Raw genomic sequence first — 25,653 nt, 5'->3', positions numbered from 1 at the left:
AATTCTTTTTGAGTTCTTCTATGAATTTTTCTGGGCAGGGAGCCATTTCATATTACTCTTTGGAGTGGAAGCTTTTTTTTTTTTTTAAACTAAAGTATCCTTCTCTGAAGGTGAATCCCAATCTTCCCTGTTTCCATAGTATATTTCTGTAGTGTGGTTCTCCTTTGCTAGTTCATATTCTCTCGTGTGTGTGTGTGTGTGTGTGTGTGTGTGTGTATTTTGGATGGCTGTATTATTTTCCTTTGTTCCTATTGAATGTATAATTCCCAAGAAATGTATATAAATGTATGTGAGCATTACCTTAGGAAATAATACTACAATATTCCTAAGATAAATTTTTAAAATGAGAAAAAAGTGTTAATCCTGTAAACAAAAATGATTGTTAAGAAAGAACAGTCCATCATTTTAGACAATAACAGTATCCTTGAGTGTTGCACTAGGCACGTTTTTACCCTAATCTTTTTTTCCTCTTATAATTAAAAAAAACAAGTGTTTTTAACTCTCAGGACTGCCATTCCCTCTCTTCCTGCCCCCACCTTGTACATTTTGCAAATTTCATAGTTTTTCATCAGTTGCTATGGTATCTTTTATTACTCTACTTCCACACCCCCTTGTGTTTACTGTATGGGCTGGAACTGGATTATGGTATTTAATTCAAGCACTCTTGTTACTATGGTGAGTCATATAATTGATGAATTTCCAACCTAGCTGTAGTGCCTTAGGTGTGAATTGAGACCACCAACTTTTCCTAAGTTGGTAACTCCACATGTTAGTGTTAATTATTACAAGAAATAAAAAAGTTTGCATCACAGTGAAAAGGAAAGAAAAAACTCTAAAATCCTCCATATTTTGAGGATATTACATTTTATATACTATCATCATTAAATAGAATCATACATCCAATAATATCATTTTAAAGACATAAGGTTTTATTTTGATCATGTAACCATAGGCCATTTTGCAAGTCTTATTCTTTTTATCATCTTGCATAATGTAATGGTTCCACAGAGCAGTGCCATGACCTTTCCCTTCTCACCAGTCATACATAGACTCAGAATTGAAAGAAAAGTATATAAGTCATCTAATCAGTCCGCTTAATCCCTGAAAAATCTCTTTTTTTTTGCATTCCTGGAAATATTGGCTCACCTAGCCTGTTCTTGATTTAATTCATGGGGTATTTCTTCCTATTTCTAGACATATCATCTACACTTTTGGTCTATCTGATCCTTACCCTCGGGATCCTCTTATCCCATAGGGTTGAGGAGAATCCATCCACCAATGCTCCCTAAATTAGGACTACCATGAAGTGTCAGAGGGGGAGTTTCAAGTCTGTATAGGAACATGAGTTAGTTTCCTAATATACTTGATAATTTCTTTTACCCAGACAATAGCCAGTATTTTTTTTCCCTAGAAACAGTCTTTTCCTGTGGGAATAGTGGCTGTGAAGTCACCCAGAGAGTTTCTTCCCTTCCTTGTCCTTCATTCTAATTATCTTGGATAATACAGATTGGAAATAGGAGAAAAAAATGGCAGGGACATAATTATAATAACATCAAAACAGGTCCTTCAGGCCTTGACCTGAGAGCACATACATGTAATAATTCCACCTTATGGCAGACTCAGGAATAATCAAATGGGTTCTTATTCAAAAGAACACCACTGGGAAACTAACTCAGAAGGATCCTACCTTAAGTAGAGGCCAAGGATTCCTTGCAACTCTTGCTCTGATATTAACCTCACCTGTTAACAATTCAGGATCAAGTTCTTCTGAGTAGTTTGTGGCACATTTCTTTCAGATGGTGGATGACTGGCTTGATGATGCATCAGACAGTCATATCTGAATTTAAAACTCCAAATAATATCAGCTACAATTCCAAGAGATTTTTATCTCCAATAGCAAATCTCATCAATCAAAGCTTCAGGTGAATTTAGCTCTCAAGGATCACGTATACTATGATATCAGTAAGAGATACATCCTACCCCATCTTTTATATCTAAGTAGATGGTTTTAAGTTCAACATTACACAAATCATTTTGCTTTTAAAATTCTCAATACATAGGAAAAATTCCAAATTATATATATATTGTCCATAGCAAAAACATGGTCAAAGGGACAAAGGCAAAAACTATTATCCTCAGATACCCTTTAAATAATGGGTACAACTTTTAAGATGATTCAATATGATCAGTTAAAACTCATAACAAATATAGATTAACCTAACTTCACATAAAAGAATCTTATCAGAATTAACATTAATAATTTCTTCATTCTTTAAAACATGTTAATTCATCTTCCTTCAATTGAGAAATCTTTTTGGAAATATAACAGGTACAACACCAATAGTTGAAATTCCTCTAAGTACAAACATTTCCATCTCCCATCAAAACATTTCTAATTGCAAAGTCAATTTTAGAGTTTATAAATTGTGCTTAATAGTCCATTCTTGAGGTTCTTTCACAAGTCCTGTAAGCCTAGTGTTTTTCAGCCTCCAGGTTACAGTGTCAGTCATCTGTAATATCTGATAAGATCCTTCCCAACTCTGTTTCTTCTAGGACTTAGTAAGCACCCCTCTTCTACAAACTTCAAACTCTAAAAATGTTGTCTGGGTCAGCAATCCTTGTTTTCTAATGGTTAAAAAGGGATTAGGACACTGCCAGTATATGATTCCTTCAAAATTTATCCTTTGTTTCAAAGAGGGTCTTTCCCTTTCTTCTCTCAAGTAAAATAAACCAATCTAATATGAGAAAGTCCCAGGTCATTTCTAGGAACCATTCTGATTCTTTAACAAAGCAATAAGCAAACATTTGGTTCAAGGCAATTTATTCTTTAACATTAATTTAGTAATCATTTTCTTAATAATCTGATTCATTCTTTCCACTTTCCCAGATGAGGACAGATGCCCCAATTGCCATTCAATTTGCAATCCTTCCCCATTTTTTCTTATAAAACCTTAAAAGTAAAATATGCTCCTTTATCAAATCAATAATTTCTATCAATACATACTTAGGTACAATTTTGTTCCAATGTTATTCCACTAACTTCTCTTAAAACAGCATAACTCAGGGAAAAGCTTCCACCCATCCTCCCTACATCTCAGTTTCCCCACTGTTGTTATTAAAACCTAACCTAAATATCTTGGAGCCAGGCTCCCTTCCTATGGGGGGACACCTCAAATAGGGACATCCTATTTATCTTTAGACATATTACACACCTTTCAGATACAATTTGTCCTGCAATTACACAAATTCTTTATGCCAAATTTTCTTGCTTTTACTAATTTGTTAAAGGGAGAAAGCAAGACAAATCTTAAGATTAATATTCTAAATAGCCTTGGATAAAATTTCATAAAATTGATGCCACATATTCAGCTGGGCTGACACAGTATTAAAGCACCACTCATACAATTTTTACAAATTACTCAATATACAATTTAGCAAGCAACATAGTAGCTTAAATATATTTCATCTAATTAGGAGATACAAACATGTGACTTCTAGATAAGTTATCAGAAAACCAAAATTTCTAACTTAAAATCAAATACAGATCTAAATTTCCAGTAACAATACTTTAATATCAATGCACAATTTCTAAATCTTATACCAGAATAAACAAGTTTAGTGCACACTAAATCTAATGAGGAAGATGGGAAAAAACACATGAAAGATAATGATCAACAGTGGCATTTTTTCTAAGAAATATGATTAATTATTTTTAATCTTTCATTTAATATATATAGAAATCTCTATTATATATAAGTAATATGCTATGAGAGAATTTTAAAAAGCAATATCACTACGTTTTTGAGAAGAGATATGAGATAGTTATCCAAATGTTTATGTAAATATTTAATAATCAGTATTTTTCTTATTAATAAATCTGAATTTTTTATACTATGTAGATTGAAAATCATGTGGAATATTTTTAGTTATAGGTTCATATTTGATCCATTCATTTCATCAGATAAGCCTTGCATTATGAGAAATTAATTACTAGTCTGTCTCTGCATTTTATTCATTATTATAGTTCATGTTTGAAAGAGCAGTATATCAATTGATGAAAGGAAATTTTAATTTTACTTTGAAATGAAAGTGTCCATTTTTCTATTATTTTCTTGGTATCTTTTGATATAGTTTGGGCCTTCTAGATATTCTTAATTTTTGGTAGTGTAACATTTTTATTTTACATGTCATAGGAAATAAATAAAACTACATGTTCTTTTTTTTTTTTAAACAAGGTAATTGGGGTTAAATGACTTGTCTAGGATCACACAGCTAGAAAGTGTTATATATCTATGGCTGGATTTGAACTCAGGTCCTCCTGACTCCAGGGCCAGTCCTCTATTCACTACAACATTATTCTCAAATATGTTACAGTTTTTAATACATTTTCCTCATTAAAGTGACATTTCTACATTGTGTATAATTAATTCTGACCTTTGCTTACTACTTGTATAACCTTGGGCAAGATCTCCCTAGGCCTTCTAGGGCCTGTTTTTTATTTATAAAATTAAGGAAGTTTTAATAGGTAGTCTTCAGAGATCATTGTAGCTCAAAGTTTATGATTCCTTGAACTCATTGGTATTCTATATTTATTTCATGTTGCTCTTTTTTTGATTTATTATCTGTGTTTTTTATACTGGCTAATTTAGAGATAGAGACTTAATTGAATAGGAAGTCTAAATATTACAAGGACAAAGGAAACAAAATAGCAGTCTGGAAAACTTTGGTGTATATATATGTATCTATATGCATATATATTGTATGGAATATGTAATTTACTGAAGATAACATCACATTTCTTTCCTTTCATCATATATATGTGATTAAAGTATTATAGATAGTCAAAACGCTTAAGACTTAATATTGAAACCTCATTGAATCTTATTCATTCATCTTACAAAATTCTCATCTTTTTTCTATCTGGACTTTTAATAATCAAAAACTAGTGCCACACTGGTTTCATACTAGATTACATCAGAAGATTAATTGGATTTGCTGGCACAAGCATTCTCTGAATAAATAGTCACAGTGATCATAGATATATCCTAATCATCAAATCCATAATTCATCTTCTGAAATAAATTCATAATTGAATATATTCCTATAAGAATGTCATCATCTCTAAACTATATGGAAGAAATAAAAACATTAGTGTTTGAATTGGGGGGGGAAGGAAAGAAATGCTTTTCCATAATCAATCTTTTTTTTTTTTCCTCCAAAGTAGAAGTCATTGTTGATTAAGGGCAAAACAGTACTTTTAATTGCTGATTTAACAATAGAGAATTTTGAGTAAAGAACTGATCCCTTTTAACTTCATGTTCTGGGGTTCAGCTTCATTTTATTCTTTAAATGAAACCAAGGCTTTAGTATGGAGGTGATACTTTATGTTGTGTGTCTAGGTTTTCCTGAAAATACAGCTTTTAACATTTAAATCTAGTACTATAGTTACCTTAGTAATTCATCTAAACCTTTCATTTATAGACCAAAACATACCCTTATCTTAGATGGTATAGCAAGTTGAAAAATTCATAATTAACTGTGAGGATGAATTTATTGAAAACTTGCTAGACTAAGCCTTAGAAAACAGGATGTGTAATCTAACTTAGAAAAACCATCTGGAATTTTAAAAAATAGCTTTCAAGATCTCAGAATCACTTCTGTGAGAGAATAGGCATTGAAATAATGCTTTAGTAAGATTGACACCAATTCAAAATGAACTTTGTGGTCAGAAGTAGAATTTAGGGGTGGAGGAGTGCTAAAGATCTAGCTCTAATACATGTCTTTATTTTTCTAAAATAATCCTTATTATGTACTTGATTATCTTCATTGTATAATCTAAGTGTCTGAAGGTTACTTTGTTTAGAATAATTGCTTTGTTGAATAGAAATCTTTTAATAGCTCACCTTTATATTTAATGGAAGAAAACAATTTGTAAGAATAGATTTTCTATGACATTTAAATTTTTTAAGTTTGATAGACATTTACTTAGTAATTTATTTTACTTCTTAGATTTTGGTGACAGCAAAGAAATAAGTATATGTTCGGAATTTTAGTGAAACTCATTTTTACTAATTTTTTTAAGATAGTTTAGAAAAAGTGAACCCAAACTACTAGAGATTTTGGAAGTGGAAGGCAGAGCAATTGGCATAAAGTTTAACTATTTTATCAGTTTGGTCGGTTAGGTTGAGAAACACTTAGCTAAGAGGTTATCTAGTAATTTTAGCTAGCATGAGGAAAGCATTTCTGGAAATATTTCAAGAGAGAGAAGTACAAGTTACCTACTTAGATGGAATCAATAAAAATGAGTTTCAGGAGCAAATCAGTAGGGTGAGGTAGCTGTGATTTCTTATAAGAGCAGTGATCAGAAAAAAAAAAAAAAGTTGAAAATAAGAGTGCCAAGGATAGAAATGAAGGAATTGTAAAATATTTTGTTGAGGATAAAAGTAAATTTCTTTTTGGAATATTAATCTCCAGTACATTTTTCCCATTCTGGGATCACAGCATGTTTCTGACAATTCATAGAGACACAAATGATATTGCTCAAGGGATTTCAAAAACATTACTACAATTTGTAGTAGTAATGTCAAGTCCTGAGGCTGAGAAATTGAAAACCCTAGAGGAAGAGATGACATTGTTTTCGTCCATACAGTCAGCTAAAAGGCAGGATTCCCCCCCCCCCCAAAAAAAAAAGACAAATTTTGAAAGTGAATAGTTTTTTGTTTGTTTTGATGGTGACTGAAAATAGAATTGAATTTATAAGAGTTCAAATGACAGGAATGGCACCCGGCCAGATATGAAATATACTTAGTAAAATAGTCTTGCAAACCTTGACAAGATTTAAAATGAAAAGAGAAAAAGAGTCCTCCTGACATATATGTTCCATGCTGGATGTGAAGTGGTGGATATGACATAGGAAGAAATTTTGTAGAGATGTCTTTTTGTAGGGAAACAGTGTCTCCACCCATTCCAACCCCTTCCACAATAAAAGAATAATCTTTTGTCCTTTTGTTTATATGTAAAGGTCCAGCGGAAGATGACTTGTTTGGGATTAGAAACAGTGTACATATAAAATTCTGTTGAAGGATCTGGGGCTATTTATTAAAAAGAAAAGTCTCCAGGGACACAAGATATTGTAACAAATATTTGAAGTCCTTTTGTGTGTCCTCTTCTTGTAAAAAGCAAGGAGTGTAAGTTGTGATGAAGTAGATTTAGGCTCAATAGCTGGTAAAGTTTCCTCTCAGCAGTGGAAGATCTTTATTTGGGGGTTATTACATTTTCATCATTGACAGTCTTTAAAGACAGGATGCATGACTGCTTTTTGGGTTTGTTATAGGTCTACAAAGACGAGAGAACCTAAGGAGGAGATAGAACTAGGTGATCTCTGTGATCCTGTCCAACTCTAAAATCCCCTGATCCCTTCTTCTTTATGTCCTAAGATTCTGTGATCTCTTCATCTTGGTGTTGAAGCTCTCTATTTCAGGTTCCTCTGTGCAATCTTTTCTGTTCATCAATTTGTTGGAACGTGAAGATTGTTGTCTCTAGGCCATTGGCTCACTTTTATTCCAAATGACCTTTTATGCTTCCATGTGAGCCTGAGTGTCTTTGTAAAACAACCGAGTAGGCCCCTTCTGTATCTAAAAGTTCCTGAATCTATCATACAGATGATAGATATGATAGATGATAAAATGCTTTTTCTTAAGCCTAGGAATTAGAAAATTACTCTTTCTCCTTTAAATCTAACAACTTGAATAACCATAATTCTCTTTGCTAAACTGCTAGTAAAATTGTTGAAAGTCGAATAGTCTTTTACTTCTTGATATCAGCCCAATTTTAAAAAATGCTTATCTTGGTAGAATCATTGACTTTAATGAGCCTGATTAGTGAAGTGACTTGACTAATATCCCATTAAGTAGTCTGTGGCAAACTTAAAGCTTATTTTAGTGTATCTTCAATTTCACTGTTGTGGGGATTTGTTATACCACTCAGACTACAAATCTTCTAAGCCTTTGTCTCCTGTGTTTTGTGAAATTGTCTATATTTTTCTGTTTCTTCGTTGAAGATCCTCTCAATAGGCTCAATCTTCTCTTTGTTTCTTTTATTTCTTAGATATATCAGGGTACTATTTTACCAGTTTCCTTATTGTTTTGGTATTTTTGTAAGCATTGAAATTCACTTTGAGAACCTTGGTCAGAAAACTCATGATAATTTGAGGGTATCATTTGGAATTATCTGTATGTACCTTAACTTTATAGTGGGCATTGAATATAGAATTTTCTCCCCATATTTTGGAGATGTTTGAATTTCAGAATGATATGGAAAAAATCACAATATTAAACTAAAGATGGGATTTGTGTATTTTTGTCCCCCTCAGTTCCATTAAGCACATTTTAAAGTAGGGAAATGTAATTTAGTGTGTCATCATTTGGACCTAAGAGTGAAATAGGAACAAAACTTTATATTTTTGTTTATAATATTTTAAGTTATAATGAATTCTGAGATTAATTATTCCTCTTATGTGTTTACTTCTTTTAATAATTGCTCCTTTTATCTTCTTTCAGCCAGTATAAATCCATGCTTGCAAAGGGAAGACATGCCAGACAACACATACGATGATCAACCAAAGCATCTGGTTAAAACTACAGTGGCATTAAGAGTTAAGCAAAACATAGGTATGTTACCTCTAGTCATTTATACTTTTCTTGTGTAAATCTGAGAGAATGTTTGCACTTGTGTCACAATTGAATTTACCTCTTCTTTTTCTGGCCCTGGGAATCTTTCAGGTGTTCTCCTTTAGCTCACTTATGTTTTGTGTTTTTTTGTTTGAATTTTAGGTGTGGTGATAGCAGCTGTGGTGGCACTCTTTGCTGCAGGCTTTTCCTTTCATTACTTCAGTGACTAATATTCCACTCAAGGAGTTTCCATTCATTGTGGGAACACTGACCAGTAATGAGGGACTGATCCTGGAGATGCAAGCAAGACCCTGGAACTTGCAGAATAACAGTTAAATCTGTTTCCATAATTGGCTAATAGGTGTACCTCTGATTTGTCATAAAACAAGCTGCCTTATGTAGGCATACTATTATTTAGATAGAACAGATTTCCAAAAATAAAGCGACTTATTTAGCTCCATATTTAAGTTACATGTAATATAAGATTCTTAATCATAAAAAACCCCATAAAGAATAAAAACAGGTATAGCAACAATATATAGTGGACGAACTATTGATCTTATAATCAAAAGACCTGGGTTTGAGTTCTGCTTTTCTCATTTATTATCTGGAGAACCTTGACAAATCATTTTAACTTCTCCGAGTTTTAGTTTCTTCATTTGTAAATGGGGATAATAATATACTACCTCACAGGGTTGTTGTGAGGATCTAAAGAAATATATAAAAAGTGCTTAAGATGAGAAAGTACTATATCCAGGTGAGCCATTATTTATTGTCTTTTTTTAATTGTGACATAAATTAGAGTGTATGAAAATCTTAAAAGGATGCCTCATGTTCCTTGTAGAGGAGAATGATTGGGCAGATCATACAGTGGGAAAGAAGTTCCCAAATAGGCTGGCACTTTGGGCCCTCTATAGTAGGCAAATAGAATGGTCCAAATGAAACACATGGGGATCAAGACCATGTAGATGCTCAGTATCTCTTGTTAGCATATTGAAATTATCTTTTTAGACGTCATTGATGAAAAAATTGGTGTATTCTAAGTGTTATTCTAGTTAGTCTGTTTAGTGTGTCTTGCTTGAGAATTATAGGCCTTTAAAAAAGGATTAGGCCTTTAATTAGAAAAGTGCATCAATGTGACAGAAAACCAGTTGATACAAATATCAAATATACAAGAATACTGTAAACTAGTATTCTTATTGGGAAAAATCAGGTAGAAATATTAAACAATGCCCAGATATAGTCCATGGATCCAGTGTATATATATCAAAGGATAATAAAAATGACTATTGTCATTGTCATTATGTAACTTAACTCACATGTGTGTGCTTAGCATCTTGCATAAAAGCTTATAAAGCCTTGATGGGGACCCAAGTTACCCTGTTTCTCTCTACAATTTTATCAGATATGTTATTAACCTTATTACAATGTGTTGGTATCATTTCTCTGAAGTATTCTGAACAAATGCTATTCCCCTCTATTGCAGATAACGAAGCTCAGGCTTAACTTGCCTTGATCTTTATCTATCTTTATCTTCATGTCCCAGACATTTTCTTCTTTCTTGTATTAATACTCTAGAATTACAGAATGTCTTGGGAATGTTTCTGAAGCAAATATGACAAACAAATGTTAATAAAGTGTTGGCTAATTGAACCCTATGCACAATGAATTGGGCTGTGCTGTAATGGACTCTTAAATCCACTACATCACTATATGACTTAATGGTCAGTCAAAAGTTCACTTGTAGAAATTTAATAGGAAAAAAATATTCTTAGTTTCAGTTGCCTTGGATGTTCAGTTTAGCAATAAGACCTTTTGTTTATAAATTTGTAGAGTGACACTTAGTGATAAGAATGGAAGGAGTTTAATCCTGAATTAGAGTCTATTTTAGACTAATCCAATTTAGTTCCCTGGGTCTGTAGCTTGTCCTTATGACCAGAGTTCTGAATAGGAATATGCTCAGATACCAGGCATAAAAACTAAACTAAAATTACTTAAATTATTTTAAAGAATTTTTTTAAATCTTTGGTAGTGAATATTTAATATTTTGCATCTGTCAAGGAGCTAGTTACTGGTCATTAATTTCTGGATTCTGGGTCCAATGCAAAGAACAGTGGATTAGGATTTAGTAAAACTAAATTTTTCTTCCTAACTACTAAACCAGTTGTGTGATCTTGGGTCAGTGACCTAGTTTTTTTAAGCATGAGCTTTATTACCTGTAAAGTGTAGAAATTAAACTACATAACCTCTTAGGTCCTTTTTAGCATTAATTGTAGTTTATATTGTTTATCCTTGATTTCATTGTTATGAAAAATTGGAAAATAGCCTGAATTTCTTAATATCATTGAGCCTCAACTTCTTGATAAAATGGGGATAATAATTGCTTTAGATAGCTCACAAAAATGATTGTGAGGATCAATTGATAAGATGTATACAAGTGCTTTATATAGTAAAGCTATATAAATGTAAACTATTCTTGATTTGCACAGGAATAGAGAAAAGCCTTGCTGAATATATGCATCCCTTCTCTTAAGATGTTATTAGAATTGTCAGTTCTATTGATAATCATCTTCAATGAAAACTGTATGAGGCTTAAGTAGAAGACATGGTTCAAGTCAATTATACATTTTAAATAATATTTTAGACATTTAGTCTCAAGGCCAATTATATGGGCACTTTAAGTGAAATGCTTTAAACACTTGATTATTAGTCATTTGACAAAATTATAACATTTAATCAAGTATAACAGAGCTATTAAAAACTATTGTGCTTTAGCAAAGTAAGTTTTTGTTTTAGATTTAGAAAGTATATTAATGGAAATGTAGTACAGGTGAAAGCCACTGGATTTGAAGTCATAGATCCTAAAGTTAACTTCTAACTACCACTTACTAGTTATGAAACCTTAGTCAGACTTCTCTGAGCCTTAGTTATATTCTCAGTAAAAATAGTAAAACCAGTAAAAAATTTTAAAGCATCTCCCAGTTCTCCATTTAGACCTTGGTCATTCAATTTACAAATAAAACAGCCATTTGCTCCAATCTTGATATTCCTCAGATATAGACCATTGGATTTGCCATAACTATACCACTATCTTCCAGTGAATGCCTTAAAAAAAAAAAAAAAAGTTCTGGTTTTGTGATACTATTCTAAAACTAAAGTTTAAGTAATCTAAAGATTAGGGGATAAAAGATAGACGATAGAAAGATAGAAAATAAAAAACTGGTTGGAAATACTGAGAAACAGAATCTGTGTATATAGCAAAAAATTTCCTAAGTGTTGTTAACATATTTCAGTAAATTCTATTTTACAAATAAGAGAATTGTAGTGTACAGTACAAATGTCTACATTTGCCATAAAAATGAGATCAAAGCTAATTGCCCTTTTATGATAAGTAGTTGAAGAAAATGAATCTAGGCAAGATGATGAAATTTTTTATGGTTCTTGTCTCCCATAAGATGCCCAGTGCTCTTAGGTAGATTTCTGTTAAAAATAAATTGTAATATAGGATAGAATACCAGTTTTGAAGTCAGGAAGACTTGAGTTCAAATGTAGCCTGAAATACTTAGTAGCTGTGTGACCATGGACAAGTCACTTAGTCTTGTTTGCCTCAGTTTGTTCAATTATAAAATGAGCTAGAGAAGAACATGTCATCCCGCTCCAATATCTTTGCCAAGAAAACCCCATATGGGGTACCAAAAGACACTACTGAAACAACATTTGGAGTTGTCCAAAAGTGTAATGGACTACTCAGGGAATAGTATTTTGTGTATCAATGATGGCCTTAATGCATGTGACCACATGTTGGTTTGTTAAAGATGGATTTTTAAAAAATTGAGTAGAACTTAAATTAAATAAATTTCTATGGTCCCTTCCAATTTTGTTCATGATTTTACATTAATAAAACTTTCATTTTTTCCTTTTCTCACATGTGTTTAAAGTCTTTAGGCTGCCTCAAAAAAAAATAGAACTTAATGTCAAAAATAAACTTTAAGGGGAAAAAAAAATGTTATTCTTTGGACGTGGTACTGGGATAATTATGTTAATTATCTTTAGAAATAACAGCTAGGACAAAAGCATCATGTTTTCTCACCTTCAACTTCTATTTTAAATCCCATTTCTCTTAGCTTTTCAAATTCTATAATGTCCCAAACTGGACTCACCTTCTTCCTAAAACCTGCTGCTAACTTCTCTATTGCTTTTGCTTATGCTACTGTATAACCATTTCCCTAGGCTTGAAACATCAGAGGCATCTGTGATTTCTTTCTCTATCAATACCTTCAGTCAGATACTAAATATGATCAATTCCATATCTATCTCTTGCATTTCCCCACGCACTAAGCCAATATTTTGCTTAGTACTTTGTCTGAATTATAATAGCCTTCCAATCTGTTGCCCAACTTTATTCCAATGTATATTCTAATATCAAATTAATCTTATTACATAACTCTAATCCTATTTTTTCCTCAATCAGAAACCCAAAGTGACTGCCTATTGCCTCTAGGATAAAATACCAACACTTTGATATTTAAAGATCTTCATGATCTCTCTGCAACCTATCTTTTTACTCTTCTTCATGTACACATGTATAGCAATACTGTACTAGCTGTTCTTGGAACTTGCTATTCTGTTGTCTGTTTCCCACATATCTATGCAGTCCACCCGTCAATGCCAGGAATAGACTTCAGATATACAAAGATACCAAAATCCACATAGCTAAATAAATATAATTTGAGAAGGAAGACAATAGGAAGGAAACTAGGGGAATCTGGAAAGGCTTTGAATGGGAGTTAACATCTGAGCTGAAATTTAAAGAAAGGATTCTAAGAAGCACAAGTGAGGAGGGAAAAATTATGCCAGGTTCAATTTGAAACAGAAGATAAAATGTTGACTTTGAGGGATAGCTAATAAATAGGATACTTAAGCAGGAACCAGAGTTGTAGAAAATAATCCCTTTAGTGAACTTTGTAGTTGCAATTCTACCTTTTCTCAGAAAGCTGGCTCTAAACGTTTCATTATTTAGTATTCACCCCTTCACTCTGTGAGGTGAAACTTGAACCCAGGTGCTCCTGACTTACTCTTCCATCTGCTTTGCTACCCTGCCTCTTCTTTATGTTTCATACTCCCTAATGTGCTGTGTATAAATGAGATATTTGTAAAATGCTTTATAAACCTTAAAGCAGCATACAAGTGATAACTATTATACACTTATGTGTTTTAATAATATATTCCCACACCTTCATTGTTTCTCTGAAAGATTTGTACTACATGATGTATATTTGGAGGGAGAGGCAATTTTGGTTGCCTGAAAAAATACTGACCATGGTAATGAATACTTGCTCTGAGACTTATTTCAGATAGGGGAAAAAGAGCGCAAGCATATGGAGGTGAGACTGCAAAATGGAGCGTTGGAACTTAAGCTGTATATAAGGAGCTGGCCCTACCATGTCTCTTGACCTTCATGAAAAGGTGTACCCTAAAGCCTGCTGAGAATGGCCCTCCTTTGGTTGAGATCATTCTCTCAATTTGAGCTGCATTTCTCAAATGAAGAATCCATTACTCTTGTGCATACTTTGGTATTTTTATATTTAAGGGAGGAATAGATTTAGGCAAATAGATAATCAAAGACATAGTACGACCAAACTAGTATAAAGGCTAAGAGGCTTTTTCCAAGAAAGGCATCAAAATGAAATGTGGCAGAAGGGTCAACCAGGATAAAGATTGAGAAAAGATTATTGCATTTGACAAAGCAACTAATTCGTGTTCCTACTCTTTTTGTCTCTGAAATGGTCCAAGAAGTTTTCTAACTCAAGACTAAATAGTTGGCAAAGTTGCCAATTTTAGGTAATTCTGTGCGTAAGCCCGGTATAACCCATGGTCTAGGAAACTGGAGATAAAGTGGCAGAGTACCCAATAGCACAAGAGCCTTGGGAGTGGCAGCACCCCTCAAACTGACATTCTTCCAACCCAACCTTCACATCTATTCAGAGATGTGGAGAGGGGGCCAGCCCTCCCCATCAGTTGCTAATCAGCTGCTATACATCCTAGCTGGAGCTGGGAAACTCACCCTGAGAAAGACACAAGAGGCAGCACTTACCCAGCAAGTTGTCACGACCACCTTCACCACCACCTCCTCTCTGGTCCTTATGGTGATAGCTTGAGAGCCTTGGACAGCAGTGTGCCCTTGTGCCCTCAGCCATCATCTTGTGAAACAATCCATGTAGTGGTGTAACCTGTAAGCTGTTCTTGTAGATACTCTACTAATTACTCAAAGAGAAATATTCTTATCTCCAGAATTCTTGGCATTGCCAAATTTTTCAACATTAGAAAGTAATATGGTATTATTAGTGGAAGTGACATAAAAGAAGAGTTCCTGCTCTCAAGGAGCTCACATTCTAATTAGGGGAGATAACACATAGAGGAAGATTCAGCTGATGGGAAGATGGCAAGCCTCAGAAGGCCTTAGGGTTTATCAGCAAGTTGCTCAGGGATTTGGAGAGCATAATCACAGGGTATATGGTTAAATCTGTTAGAACCCTATCTTGCCAGAAGGTTTGTCTTTGATGGATCCGTGCTCATTCAAGTATTAATACCATGGGCAGATGAGGTGGTGATCTGAAAAGGCCCAGAAGACAATGGGCCTAAGTATTGGAAATGAGGGGTTTCTATTTTTCCTCATGGGGAAAAAGGAGGTAATCATGAATTAGATTAGGGATAAGGATTCCCCTTACTGCCTTCTGCCTGAGCCCTTTAGACCCAGTTAGGTCTGGAAAGTACACAATAAAAATTTATTGAATTGAATTTTGAAACATGTTAATTAGAAATAAGAAATTATAATGAATGGAATTGAACCCCAAGTTTTATGACAGAAAACTGATTTTATATTTCTTAATATATTTTAAATCATTAAGGTATTCTTATTATATACTACTAATTAAAGATCATAAAGTTATGTTACTATTTTACCATTTTTTTCTTAATTCCTAATAAGTATACTTTATATGTCTTTACATATAATCTTGTAGTTCTCATTTTGACACTACCCTCTATAATATAGAAAGGCATTTAAAAAGTGAATATAAATGATGGCTCTAGAATCATAAAGACCTGAGTTCAAGTAATACTTTTTTAAAAAATTAATTTTTTCATACACATTGCTTTATGAATTATGTTGGGAGAGGAAAATTAAGCAAAAGGGAAGAACCATGGAAGAGGAAAAAAATACAGAAAAAAGAAGTGAACATAACATGTCGATTTACATTCAGTTTCCTTATTTCTTTTTGTGGATATAGATGGCATTTTCTGTCCAATGTCTATTGGGATTGCTTTGGATCTCTGAACCACTGAGAAGAACCAAGTCTTTTATAGGTGATCATCGCACATTCTTACTGTTATTGTATACAATGTAGTCTTGGTTCTGCTTGTTTTGCTCAGCCTCAGTTCATGTAAACTTTTCCAGGTCTTTCTAAAGTCAGCTTTTTTTACAGAACTATATTATTCCATTACCTTCATATACCACAATTTGTCCAGCCATTCCCCAATTGATGGGCATCCATTCTTTTTCTTCAGATAATACTTCTGACACATACTGGTTATGTAATCTTAGTCAAGCCACTTAACCTGCCATTGTTTTCTTTAAGAGGTTACAGAGTAAGGGCATATCTTCACTGGTAAAGGAAATCATATGCCAAGTGGAGGAGATCACAGAATGGTAGAGCTAGACGGGGCTTTGAACAATCAACTCTCCACTTTACATATGGGAAGACTGAGGCCAAAGACTATAATCTGTTCTCAATTTAAAATGTTATTTCTTTGAGGCAAAAATATTTCCCTACCATGAACATTGCAGAATGAATGCTTAAATGAAGTGGTTTTGTTATCCAGGATTTTTGCAAGCAGTGAACTTAAGATATTTGAGTCAAATCCTGCCTTTTGTTCAGTTCTTCCTGCCGAGTATTGGGATCAAAGCTTTACTCTGGTTTCCATGAGTCACCAGCTGCTTATTTTGAATGTGGTTGCTATCATAATAAGGACTGAGTATTGGTGCCACCTAGTTACTTTTGTTTTGACAATTATGGGTTAAAGACATTGCTTGGAGTAATCTTGCTTAAGCTTGTTTGGTCTGTCTTAGATTAATGATGGCTTATTTCTTCTTGCAAGACAAAAGCTGTCTTGAATGAGAACCTTTGTAAATTCTATGTTTATTAATATTGTTCTTCCCCTCCTCCTGTTAACTACCTACCCTTCACCCCCTCATCCCCTACTTTCCTGCAAAAGGACAATTTTCTTGTTTTTTTGTTCTTATGTATAGCTCTGCATTGTGTTACTGTGCTGCAAAATTATAATCATTAATTCTGATAGTGTAGTCAAACATAGTTCAGCTCTTATTACTGTACTTCAAGTATAATACTTTGTTGATTTGTTTACATGACTTTTCTTTTTATTTAAATGTTTTTCTCCACTCATTTAGAACTAGAGCCAAGCCAAAGATTAGCTTCCTCCTGCAACTGGAGGTTGGACTGTGAATAATCTCAAAACCTGCTGTTTATTTTTATGATCATTTTTGTTGTTAATAAAAACTCTGGGCTTTATCTTTAGCCTTTTTCTCTTCTTTATACTACTTCACTTGGTGATCTCCCCATTAAAATCCAGTGACACCTTCAGGATCAAATAAAAAATCCTTTCATTTTCAAAGGCTTTCAGTGGCCTTCATAACCTAGCTCCCTTTCCTAATTGATAAACTTCTTAGATGACATTAGATAAGAGATATGAACAGATATTTTTCAGATGAAAAGATTAAAGCCATCTATAGTCATAAAAAATGTTCTAGTTAGCTGTTGATTGGAGAAATATAAGTTTAAAAAAACTTTGTGGTACCACCTCACACTTAACAGATTGGCTAGATAACTGGAAAAGATAATAATGAATGTTGAAAGGGATATGGGAAAATTGGGACATCACATTGGTGGAGTTGTGAATTGATCCAACTGTTCTGGAGAGCAATTTGGAACTATGCCTAAGCAATTTGGAACTATGCTGCCTAAAGGGCCATAAAACTGCATAACCTTTCATTCAGCAGTGTCTCTAATGGGCCTTTGTCCCAAAGAGATCATTAAAAAAAAAGGACGCACATGTGCAAAAATGTTTGTAGCAGCCCTCTTTGTTGTGATGAATTGGAAATTGAATGGATGTCAATCAATTGGGAAGTGACCAAATAAGTTATGGTTTTTGAATGTTATGGAATATAATTGTAATTGTTCCATGAGAAATGATACAAAATTATGAAAAATGCCAAATGAAATGAGTAGAACTAAAAAAACATTGAACACAAGCAACAGGAAGATTATGTGAAGATCAGCTGATGGACATGGCTTCTTTCAATAATGTCATTCAAGACAATACCAATAGACTTATGATGGAAGTAGCCATCCACATCCAGAGAAGTATGGAGACTGAATCTGGATCAAAGCAGAGTATTTTCACCTTTTGTTGTTATTGTTTGCTTTTTTTTTTTTCCTTATATTTTCTTTTCTCCCTTTTGATCTGATTTTTCTGCAGCATGATGAATATAGAAATGTTTTTTAGCTTTTTGTGTATTGTTTTCCTCAATTAGACTTGAGGAAAGTAAGCTCCTTGAAGGCAGGTACTGTATTTCTTTTTATATTTATATCTGTAATGCTTAGTATGGTGCCTGCTTCTTTATAAGTGCTTAATAAATGTTTGTTGACTGACTGGCTGTTTCAATAAATGTTTATTGACTGACTGACTGTTTGTAAACAAACATATATATATATATATCCCATATAGCCATTTACTGAAAATAGTTTTGTCATCAGTCCTGCCCCGACCTCTGCAGTTTTAGCTTTTACTCTAGGTCTGGAAATAATAATTAAACCAACACCATTCATTACCCTGATTACTGGATAAGCTGTGACAATCTGCTTGTCCTAAGAAGTTCATCGTCTATTTAGACCAAAAGTGTCTTTCCCATCCTTCACTCTACTGTGTATGCTGTATTTGCTTATAGGAATGGAAGCTCCTAGCAAGCAGGGAAAATGTATCCCTCTTATTTGGCACATGGTACAGGTTCAATGAATTTTGTTGATTGATAGCTTCCTTATTCTTATCTAATGTCATCTAAGAAGTTTTCAGACATTGATGAATGGTGCAATCTTATGTATATGGTGATCTGATGTCTTAGCTTAGGAAAAAAGGAATAAAACCCCAAAATGTTAATAGAATAAATTAGGAGGGGCAGAATTCTAAAGTTTATATAGTCTTCTTTCTGAAAGGGGCCTAGGGTGAAAAGTTTACTGAGTGAGTGAAAAGGGGGAAATAAGTTCTTGTTAAAATCTGAGGGATTTTAAAAGGTAGGGAGAGAATAGAAACTAGGGAGAGGATATAATTTTCCCCTTCTCTCTTTTCTTCCTCTTTTTAGAATAAGAGCTGTCAACACTGATTCCAACATTTGAAGCCCTGTCATATATATGTGCAAGTTCTAGGAAAACATGGGACAGGTAGAGACTTGGAGCTCTTAGTTTAGTCTTGCTTGTTACAAATGAGTTTAACTAAAATCCTTCCTTTTACCTCAACTATAGCCTAAATCTCTGGCTCTCTGTCTTTCCAACACAAACCTTATTTTCTTTCCCTTCTCTTAAAAAGATGAGAATAGTCTAAGTAGGAGGAAGCTCACATTTCTTTCTTCTGTGTTGTGCTAGTTGTATCCTAACAAATGATTGAGTTCATGTTTTTGTATGTGACTTTATGACTATTTGTTTAAACTTTAAACTACAGATATAATATCTAAATTTTAAAAAATTGTAATGTTGACCTTTGTTTTGTAGCAGAGGATTATAAAGAATAGACTTGCTCCCCTCAAATCTACTTAGAGCATTTCATGAGATCTCTCCTTGATTCATCATTTTCTACTTTATATCAACTTATTTTTGTTCCTGTTATATTCTTTAATTAAATTGTAAGCTTATTGAGGGCAGGAACTATGTTGCTTTTCATTGTTGGAGCTCCAGGACTTTTTGTAGTGTTTCCCACATAATTGGAATTAAAAAAAAAAGTTTTTAATTTGAATTGAGCAATATTGGAAATAGAAGTTTTCTGTTGAGAAGCGGGGTAAGGTAAACCATAGGTTATAGAATTAATTTTCTTGAGGCAGCAGGAAGTAGGTAGCAGAAGTAGAGGTAGAGTGGAATACCACAAAGCATAGATTTATAGAAAAAAATAAAATAAATAAATAAAACAAAAAAAATCCCCAAATCCACTGGTCTACTTTATCTGGTACATAGAGCAGGTAAATTTCACTAATAACAAGTAATAAGATCCTGTCAACCACTGCTCTAGGCAGCTCTACAAGTGATTGAGGAAATTCTTGGGGAGTTCCCTATGTTAATAAGATCACAGGTTCAAACAAAATATGGACCAAAAAAATGTGTAATGGGTGTAACTAGGGGAATTCCCTCCCTGATGTTTCAGTATTCCACAAAGCATTTATTGAACTCTTCTAGCAATTTCTTGGAACATAAGCAGCAGCACTTTGGGATGACATGAAAGTAATTGACTTCCATGATGGCAGCATGGCAGGGAATGGCATCAGTAAGGATAGGACTGAGTATTGAGTGAGGAGCCACTTTAAAAGGAATGATTTTACCTTTTGATGGTTCTTTCTCGCCAGTTCTCCTCACAAATAACTTTCTCGCTGGCATCTTCTTTTGGATGGGACAGGAAAAGTTGGGCATTGCTTTCACTTACCAACTGGAGCAAAGGTTCTGCTAGATGAATATGGGCCTGGTTGCCTATTCTGCTATGTGTTTTTTTTTTCCCTGAACATAACATTGCTACTGAGAGATGAGTGTCTACCTTGAATCTGATTGCTCCTGGGTTCCTGAGGTGAAGTTGGCTATACTTTGAAAGGATCTCTTGTAGCTACCTAATGATTCCTAGAGATAACCACTAACTGGAGACCTTACCCTGAATTGTCAGAAGACATGGATCTAGAAGGAAGTGTTTGGATAATGAAGCGCCAAAGTGATAGTGACTTGGCTTCTTTCAGCATTCTCATAAACTAGCTTATGTTTTGATGTTTTAAATACTTCTAAATTCCTTTGTAATTATTTAATTTTTTGTTAATGTGCATTTGTGAGTCCTTGGAATTGTGTGTGTGTGTGTGTGTGAAGGAAATAGTTGTTCTATATGTGATTTACATCTTAAGTTGAGTATTTTTCTTTTTCTTTTTCTTTTTTTTTTTTTTGCTGAGGCAATTGGGCTTAAGTGACTTGCCTAGGGTCACACAGTCAAGAAGTGTTAAGTGTCTGAGATCAGATTTGAACTCAGGTTCTCATGACTTCAGGGCTGGTGCTCTATCCACTGTGCCACCTAGCTGCCCCTATTCGCTTTTTTTAGAGTTACATTTTACATGCCCAAATCTAAATTTCAAGTGATTTTCCTTTGGGCTCTGAGAAGAGGGACCCCTAAATTCATCAGACCCTATGAATGGATAAAGAGCTTAAGGGTCCTTGAGAGAGGGGGGAAGTACCTAGTGTCCTTGGAGCCATTAGCAGTTTTGACTGGTATATTAAAAATACAGATAAGCTTAGCATTTTTGTTGTTATTGAAATTCACATAGCACTTTATAGCACATTATCTCATTCGATCTTTCCAGCAATCTCCTAAGGTAGCATATCATACTAAATAAGGATCTCAACCTGGAGTGAAGATCTGGATTCATATTCTGACTCAAAGACAGTAGTTCTGTGATCCTGGATTTCATAATTTTTCTGTTTTTCATTTTCCAACTATAAAATCAGGAGTGGAGGGTAGGAGGGATATGTACCATTTCCTCTGGAGGTCCCTTTTGGCTCCAAATGTATAATCCTATAAGCATGTAGGTATTACTAGTTTTATTATTTTCATTTTACAGATGAAGGAGTTTAGCTCAGGGATACACTTTGTCTTCTCAACTTAATTCAGTTAGCATTTTTAATCAACTACCATATGCTAGACACTAGGCTTGATTCTAGTAATATAAGAACAAAAATAGCCCCTGCTTTTAAGGAACTTAAAATCTACTGGGAGTGGGGAAGAACACAACCTGTAAACAAATAATCATGGAAGATGTATAAAGTACATATTTTGGAGAGGCAGCAAAGATTAGAAGAATCAGTTGTACCATGGGTAAGTTGTTTTTTTCTTGACATATAACATACATTTTGAATCACATTTTGGGAACTTCTCATTTTTCCGCCCCCAGGATCTTGCAAAATGTAATAAGTGAAAAGAAATGGATTTCACAAAGGAAAAAATTTACTCTTGAAGCTTTATTAATATTACATAATCAGAATATATTTAATTCTCAAACAGTAATTTTGCGGACAAAACAAAAGGAGAAAAAGCAGATTTTTTAATTCAGAAAAGGAAAATAGATTTTGTCCAAAATGTCAAGATATCAGTTCTCTTTTAATCTATCTATAACATTGCTGAAGGCTATATCCTAACACATAGTAAAGGGGTAATATTATTGACTTGAAAATAAAGCTGACATATTCAAGGCTAAGAAATCCACGTAATCCAGGAATTTACTTATTGTGTTAGGTTTTTACATGTTACAGTTAGGAATTACCATTTACAGATTTTTTTCTAAACCAAAAAAGAAAAAAGGAAAAGAGATCTCTTTGTAATTCAAACAAGAGAAATTTGAGATATTGAAATATTATACCTCAAATTATTCAATATCTTCATCTTCCATGGTAGCCTGCTCCAGTGCATGAATTTCTCTTTCAGGAAGTAACCCATACTCATTAAGAAAGCACTCAATATCCACAGCAAAAAAATCTTCAGCAAACTGCTCAGTGACACTAATGAAATTACTGATAAGCTCCCCACCTTTGTAGACCAGCAATGTTGGAAGCACATCTGAGGAGAAGCGATCCCCAGCACCTGTGTTAGAAGCTTTGATTTTACAAAATTTTACCATAGAATATTCAACAGCAAGGCAATTTAAGCTATTGTTCAGGGCCTCACAGCCCTTGATACCATCCTCATAGATGTGAACAATGACAGTAGTTATTTTCTGTTCCTTCTCAATGGCCTCCAAGAACTGCTCGCCACTCTCCAGCTCAATTACAAACCCATACCTGGGTCCAAAGCTTAGCTTCTGGTGCATGTCTTGCATGCATTGTTTGCGGTATTTACGGAGACAATTCTCATCCTCTTTGTCCTGGTGGATGAGTTCATATTCTTGCACACTCATCTGTGAAAACAAACAAAAAAACCACATCTGACCATGTCACTCCCCTACTCAGTCAACTCCAGTGACTCTTGATTTCCTCTGGGATAAAATATAAATTACTTGGTTTAGCTTTTAAAGACTTTCACAATTTGGCCTCAACCAATCTTTCCAGGCTCATCAGTATTACTCTGACTGCCATAAAGGGCAATTCAGGCAAACTGTCTCTCATGAATAACACTCTCTCTCATTTATGTATCTTTGTCCTGATCCATAAGTGGAATTTACTTCCTACTCAGCTCTGCCTCAAGGAAAGATTCTTTTGCTTTTAGTCTTAGCTGAAGCACCATATTGCTAAGCCTTTCTTGATTCCTCTAATTACTAGTGCCTTCCCTTCCTAACCACCTTATTGTATTAAATCCTATTATATATATACATATAAGTAAACATATATGTGTGTGTGTGTGTGTGAACACACACACACACACACATTTCTTATGAATAGGGATTATTTCTTTTTTTTTTTTTTTTTGTATTTATATTCCCAGTATCTATCATGGCACTTGGCACATAGTAACCACTTGTTGATTGATTGATTGACTGAAGGGTGACTTGGAAGTGGCAAGGGCAATTGATTTTTAATTTATTTTGTTGTTTCTGTTTTCCCACTTGTGCAATGGTGAGACTGCAATAAGATGTTCATGATAATTCAGTGGACTGGATCCATTAGAATGGGAAAGTTTGGGGAAGGAAGGAAGGAAGGAAGCAAGGAAGAAGAAAGGAAGGAAGCAAGGAAGAAGGAAGGAAGAAAGGATTTGTTAAGCATTTATTATGTGCCAGGCCTTATGCTAAGCACTTCATAAATATTTCCTTTGATCTTCACTGAAACCTGGGGCTAGAATTATTATCCCATTTTACAGCTGAAAAAAGTGAGACAGAGAAATATTAAATGAGTTGCCTGAGGTCACACAGCTAGCTTGTGTGGCCATATTTGAATTCAGATTTTCCTAACTCCAGACCTAGCACTCTTATTCATTGAACCACCTTAGCTGCTTCTGAAAGAAAGAACTAATTTTTCTTTGTTTGTTTTATTCTTCTTTATTGTCTTTCTCCAGTACTTAGCACAAAGTGTAAAGCATTTAGAATCATAGAACTCTAGAATTTGAAGAGGTCTTAGAGGTCATTTTATCTAAGCCCCTCATTTTACAAATGAGAAAACTGAAGCTATAGAAAGAGATGTTACTTGCTGAAAATTACAGAGTTAGCAGAGCCCAGGTTCAAATTCAGATACTCATATTCCAAATCCCATGCTCCCTTCTCACCCTGTACTATAGTGAATGTGGATTTCAAATTCAGGCTTGTGCTACTTGCTAGCTGTGTGAGCTTGGGCAAATCATTTAATCTCTTTGTGCCTCAGTTTCTTTTTCTATAATATAAGGAGATTAGGTGAAATGATGACCTTCCAGCTTTAAATCAAGTGCTGGCATTTGACCTGTGCTTCCATTTTTTATATCTGTATTTTTCTATTGAAGCAGTTTTCCAAAGTTTCATGCATTGATCTCAAAAAAATTCCACCGAATCGAATTCATTTTAATGAACATTTAGGGAGCCCCTACTTCATGTAAAGCAAGGGGCTAGTGCTTGTGAATGCTAGTACAAAATGAAAACAGTTCTTGCCCACAAAGGACTGTCATTCTGCAGAATCCAAATCTTTTACATATCACTTTTCATTTTTCAATGTACTTCCATGAATATCTTTCAAATCTTTACAACTTTGTTAAGTAGATAGAGAAGATGTTTTTATTCTTCTTCTATAGAGAGGAAAACTAAAGTAGAGAAAGATACTTCTTCAAAGTCATAATGTCTCATTAAGTCAGTGAGAGAACATGAACCTGAAATGAAGCTTTCCAACCCTTAATCATATCTTCTTTTTGCTAATCTTAGTTGTTTCAAGAGCGCCAAATACATAGCTACAGACACTGTGTATTTATTCAGGATAATATCTCTAAGACAGCAAAACAAAAACATTAGCCAACTAAACTGTATTAGGAATAGAAAATTCAGACAATGCCATAATTGAGTGTCATAAAGGTTTTTAAAATCCCAGAGTGCATTCATTGGGCAGCTGAATTCAATCCAACTAATTTATATGATTTGTACTTACCTTTTCTGGTAAAAATAATATCATCTCTTCTTCCTACCTTTCTGCCGAATTTTTGTTTTGTGTTATCATCTCGATACTGAGGAGAAGACATTTGTCTGAGAATTTCCTTCTTGCTAGGTGGAATGGAATCACTATCTTCACTTTCTAACTTAAATTTTCTCCAATCATTGATAACTCCTTTGGGACCTGGAATAAAAGAAATTTGTCATTTGCTCTTTAGACTAGCAGAAGGGCAGCTTACACTTCTGAAGTTTATATATGTTGTCATAGAAATAGACTTGTCTTCTCCTGTTGGTGAAACTAGAGACTTACTTGGGCTGGGTGTTTCTGATTGTCCTGATAATAAAAACACCCTCTTGTTATAAGCATGTTATATAGGTTTTGGCACAGAATTATCCAAAAGTCTTTGCGTTATGAATAGGTGTTATATACATTATCAACATTATCAATAAAAGGGCATTTAAAAATCACTGTTATATAATGGCCAGATTAGAATGATAGGAATTATAATTATAGGTTTTGCTAGTATTGTACTCTTTCCCGTCTTTAACTATTGAACTCATATTTAAACTTTAAAAGTCAATATA

The 25,653-nt window shown here is 33.9% G+C and overlaps 2 protein-coding genes across 6 annotated transcripts in view; one reads left to right on the top strand and one right to left on the bottom strand.

The window, feature by feature from the left end:
* ODR4 (odr-4 GPCR localization factor homolog) overlaps positions 1–25,653 on the top strand; it is a 103,498-nt gene that overhangs the window by 34,877 nt on the left and 42,968 nt on the right. Inside the window, exons 13-14 of one of the 2 annotated variants that reach the window (XM_051998770.1) lie at positions 8,559–8,669; positions 8,832–12,594. In XM_051998770.1, the coding sequence (XP_051854730.1) occupies positions 8,559–8,669; positions 8,832–8,899 (179 nt within the window). In that variant the 3' untranslated portion in view covers positions 8,900–12,594. Of the gene's footprint in view, positions 1–8,558; positions 8,670–8,831; positions 12,595–25,653 lie in introns of those variants that run through there. The other variant, XM_051998771.1, reaches the window with a different exon arrangement.
* The window catches only part of PDC (phosducin), a 38,396-nt gene continuing 34,722 nt past the window's right edge, over positions 21,980–25,653 (bottom strand). For all 4 annotated transcript variants that reach the window (XM_051998774.1, XM_051998773.1, XM_051998775.1 and 1 more), the window contains 2 exons: positions 25,104–25,252; positions 21,980–22,926 (listed from right to left, as the gene is read on the bottom strand). In XM_051998774.1, the coding sequence (XP_051854734.1) occupies positions 22,399–22,926; positions 25,104–25,252 (677 nt within the window). In that variant the 3' untranslated portion in view covers positions 21,980–22,398. The remainder of the gene's footprint in view (positions 22,927–25,103; positions 25,253–25,653) is intronic.

Source organism: Antechinus flavipes, chromosome 4 (assembly GCF_016432865.1).
Source record: "Antechinus flavipes isolate AdamAnt ecotype Samford, QLD, Australia chromosome 4, AdamAnt_v2, whole genome shotgun sequence".
NCBI lineage: Eukaryota > Metazoa > Chordata > Mammalia > Dasyuromorphia > Dasyuridae > Antechinus > Antechinus flavipes.
Note: the sequence above shows the minus strand (reverse complement) of the source record. Positions and strands in the feature narration are given on the sequence as shown.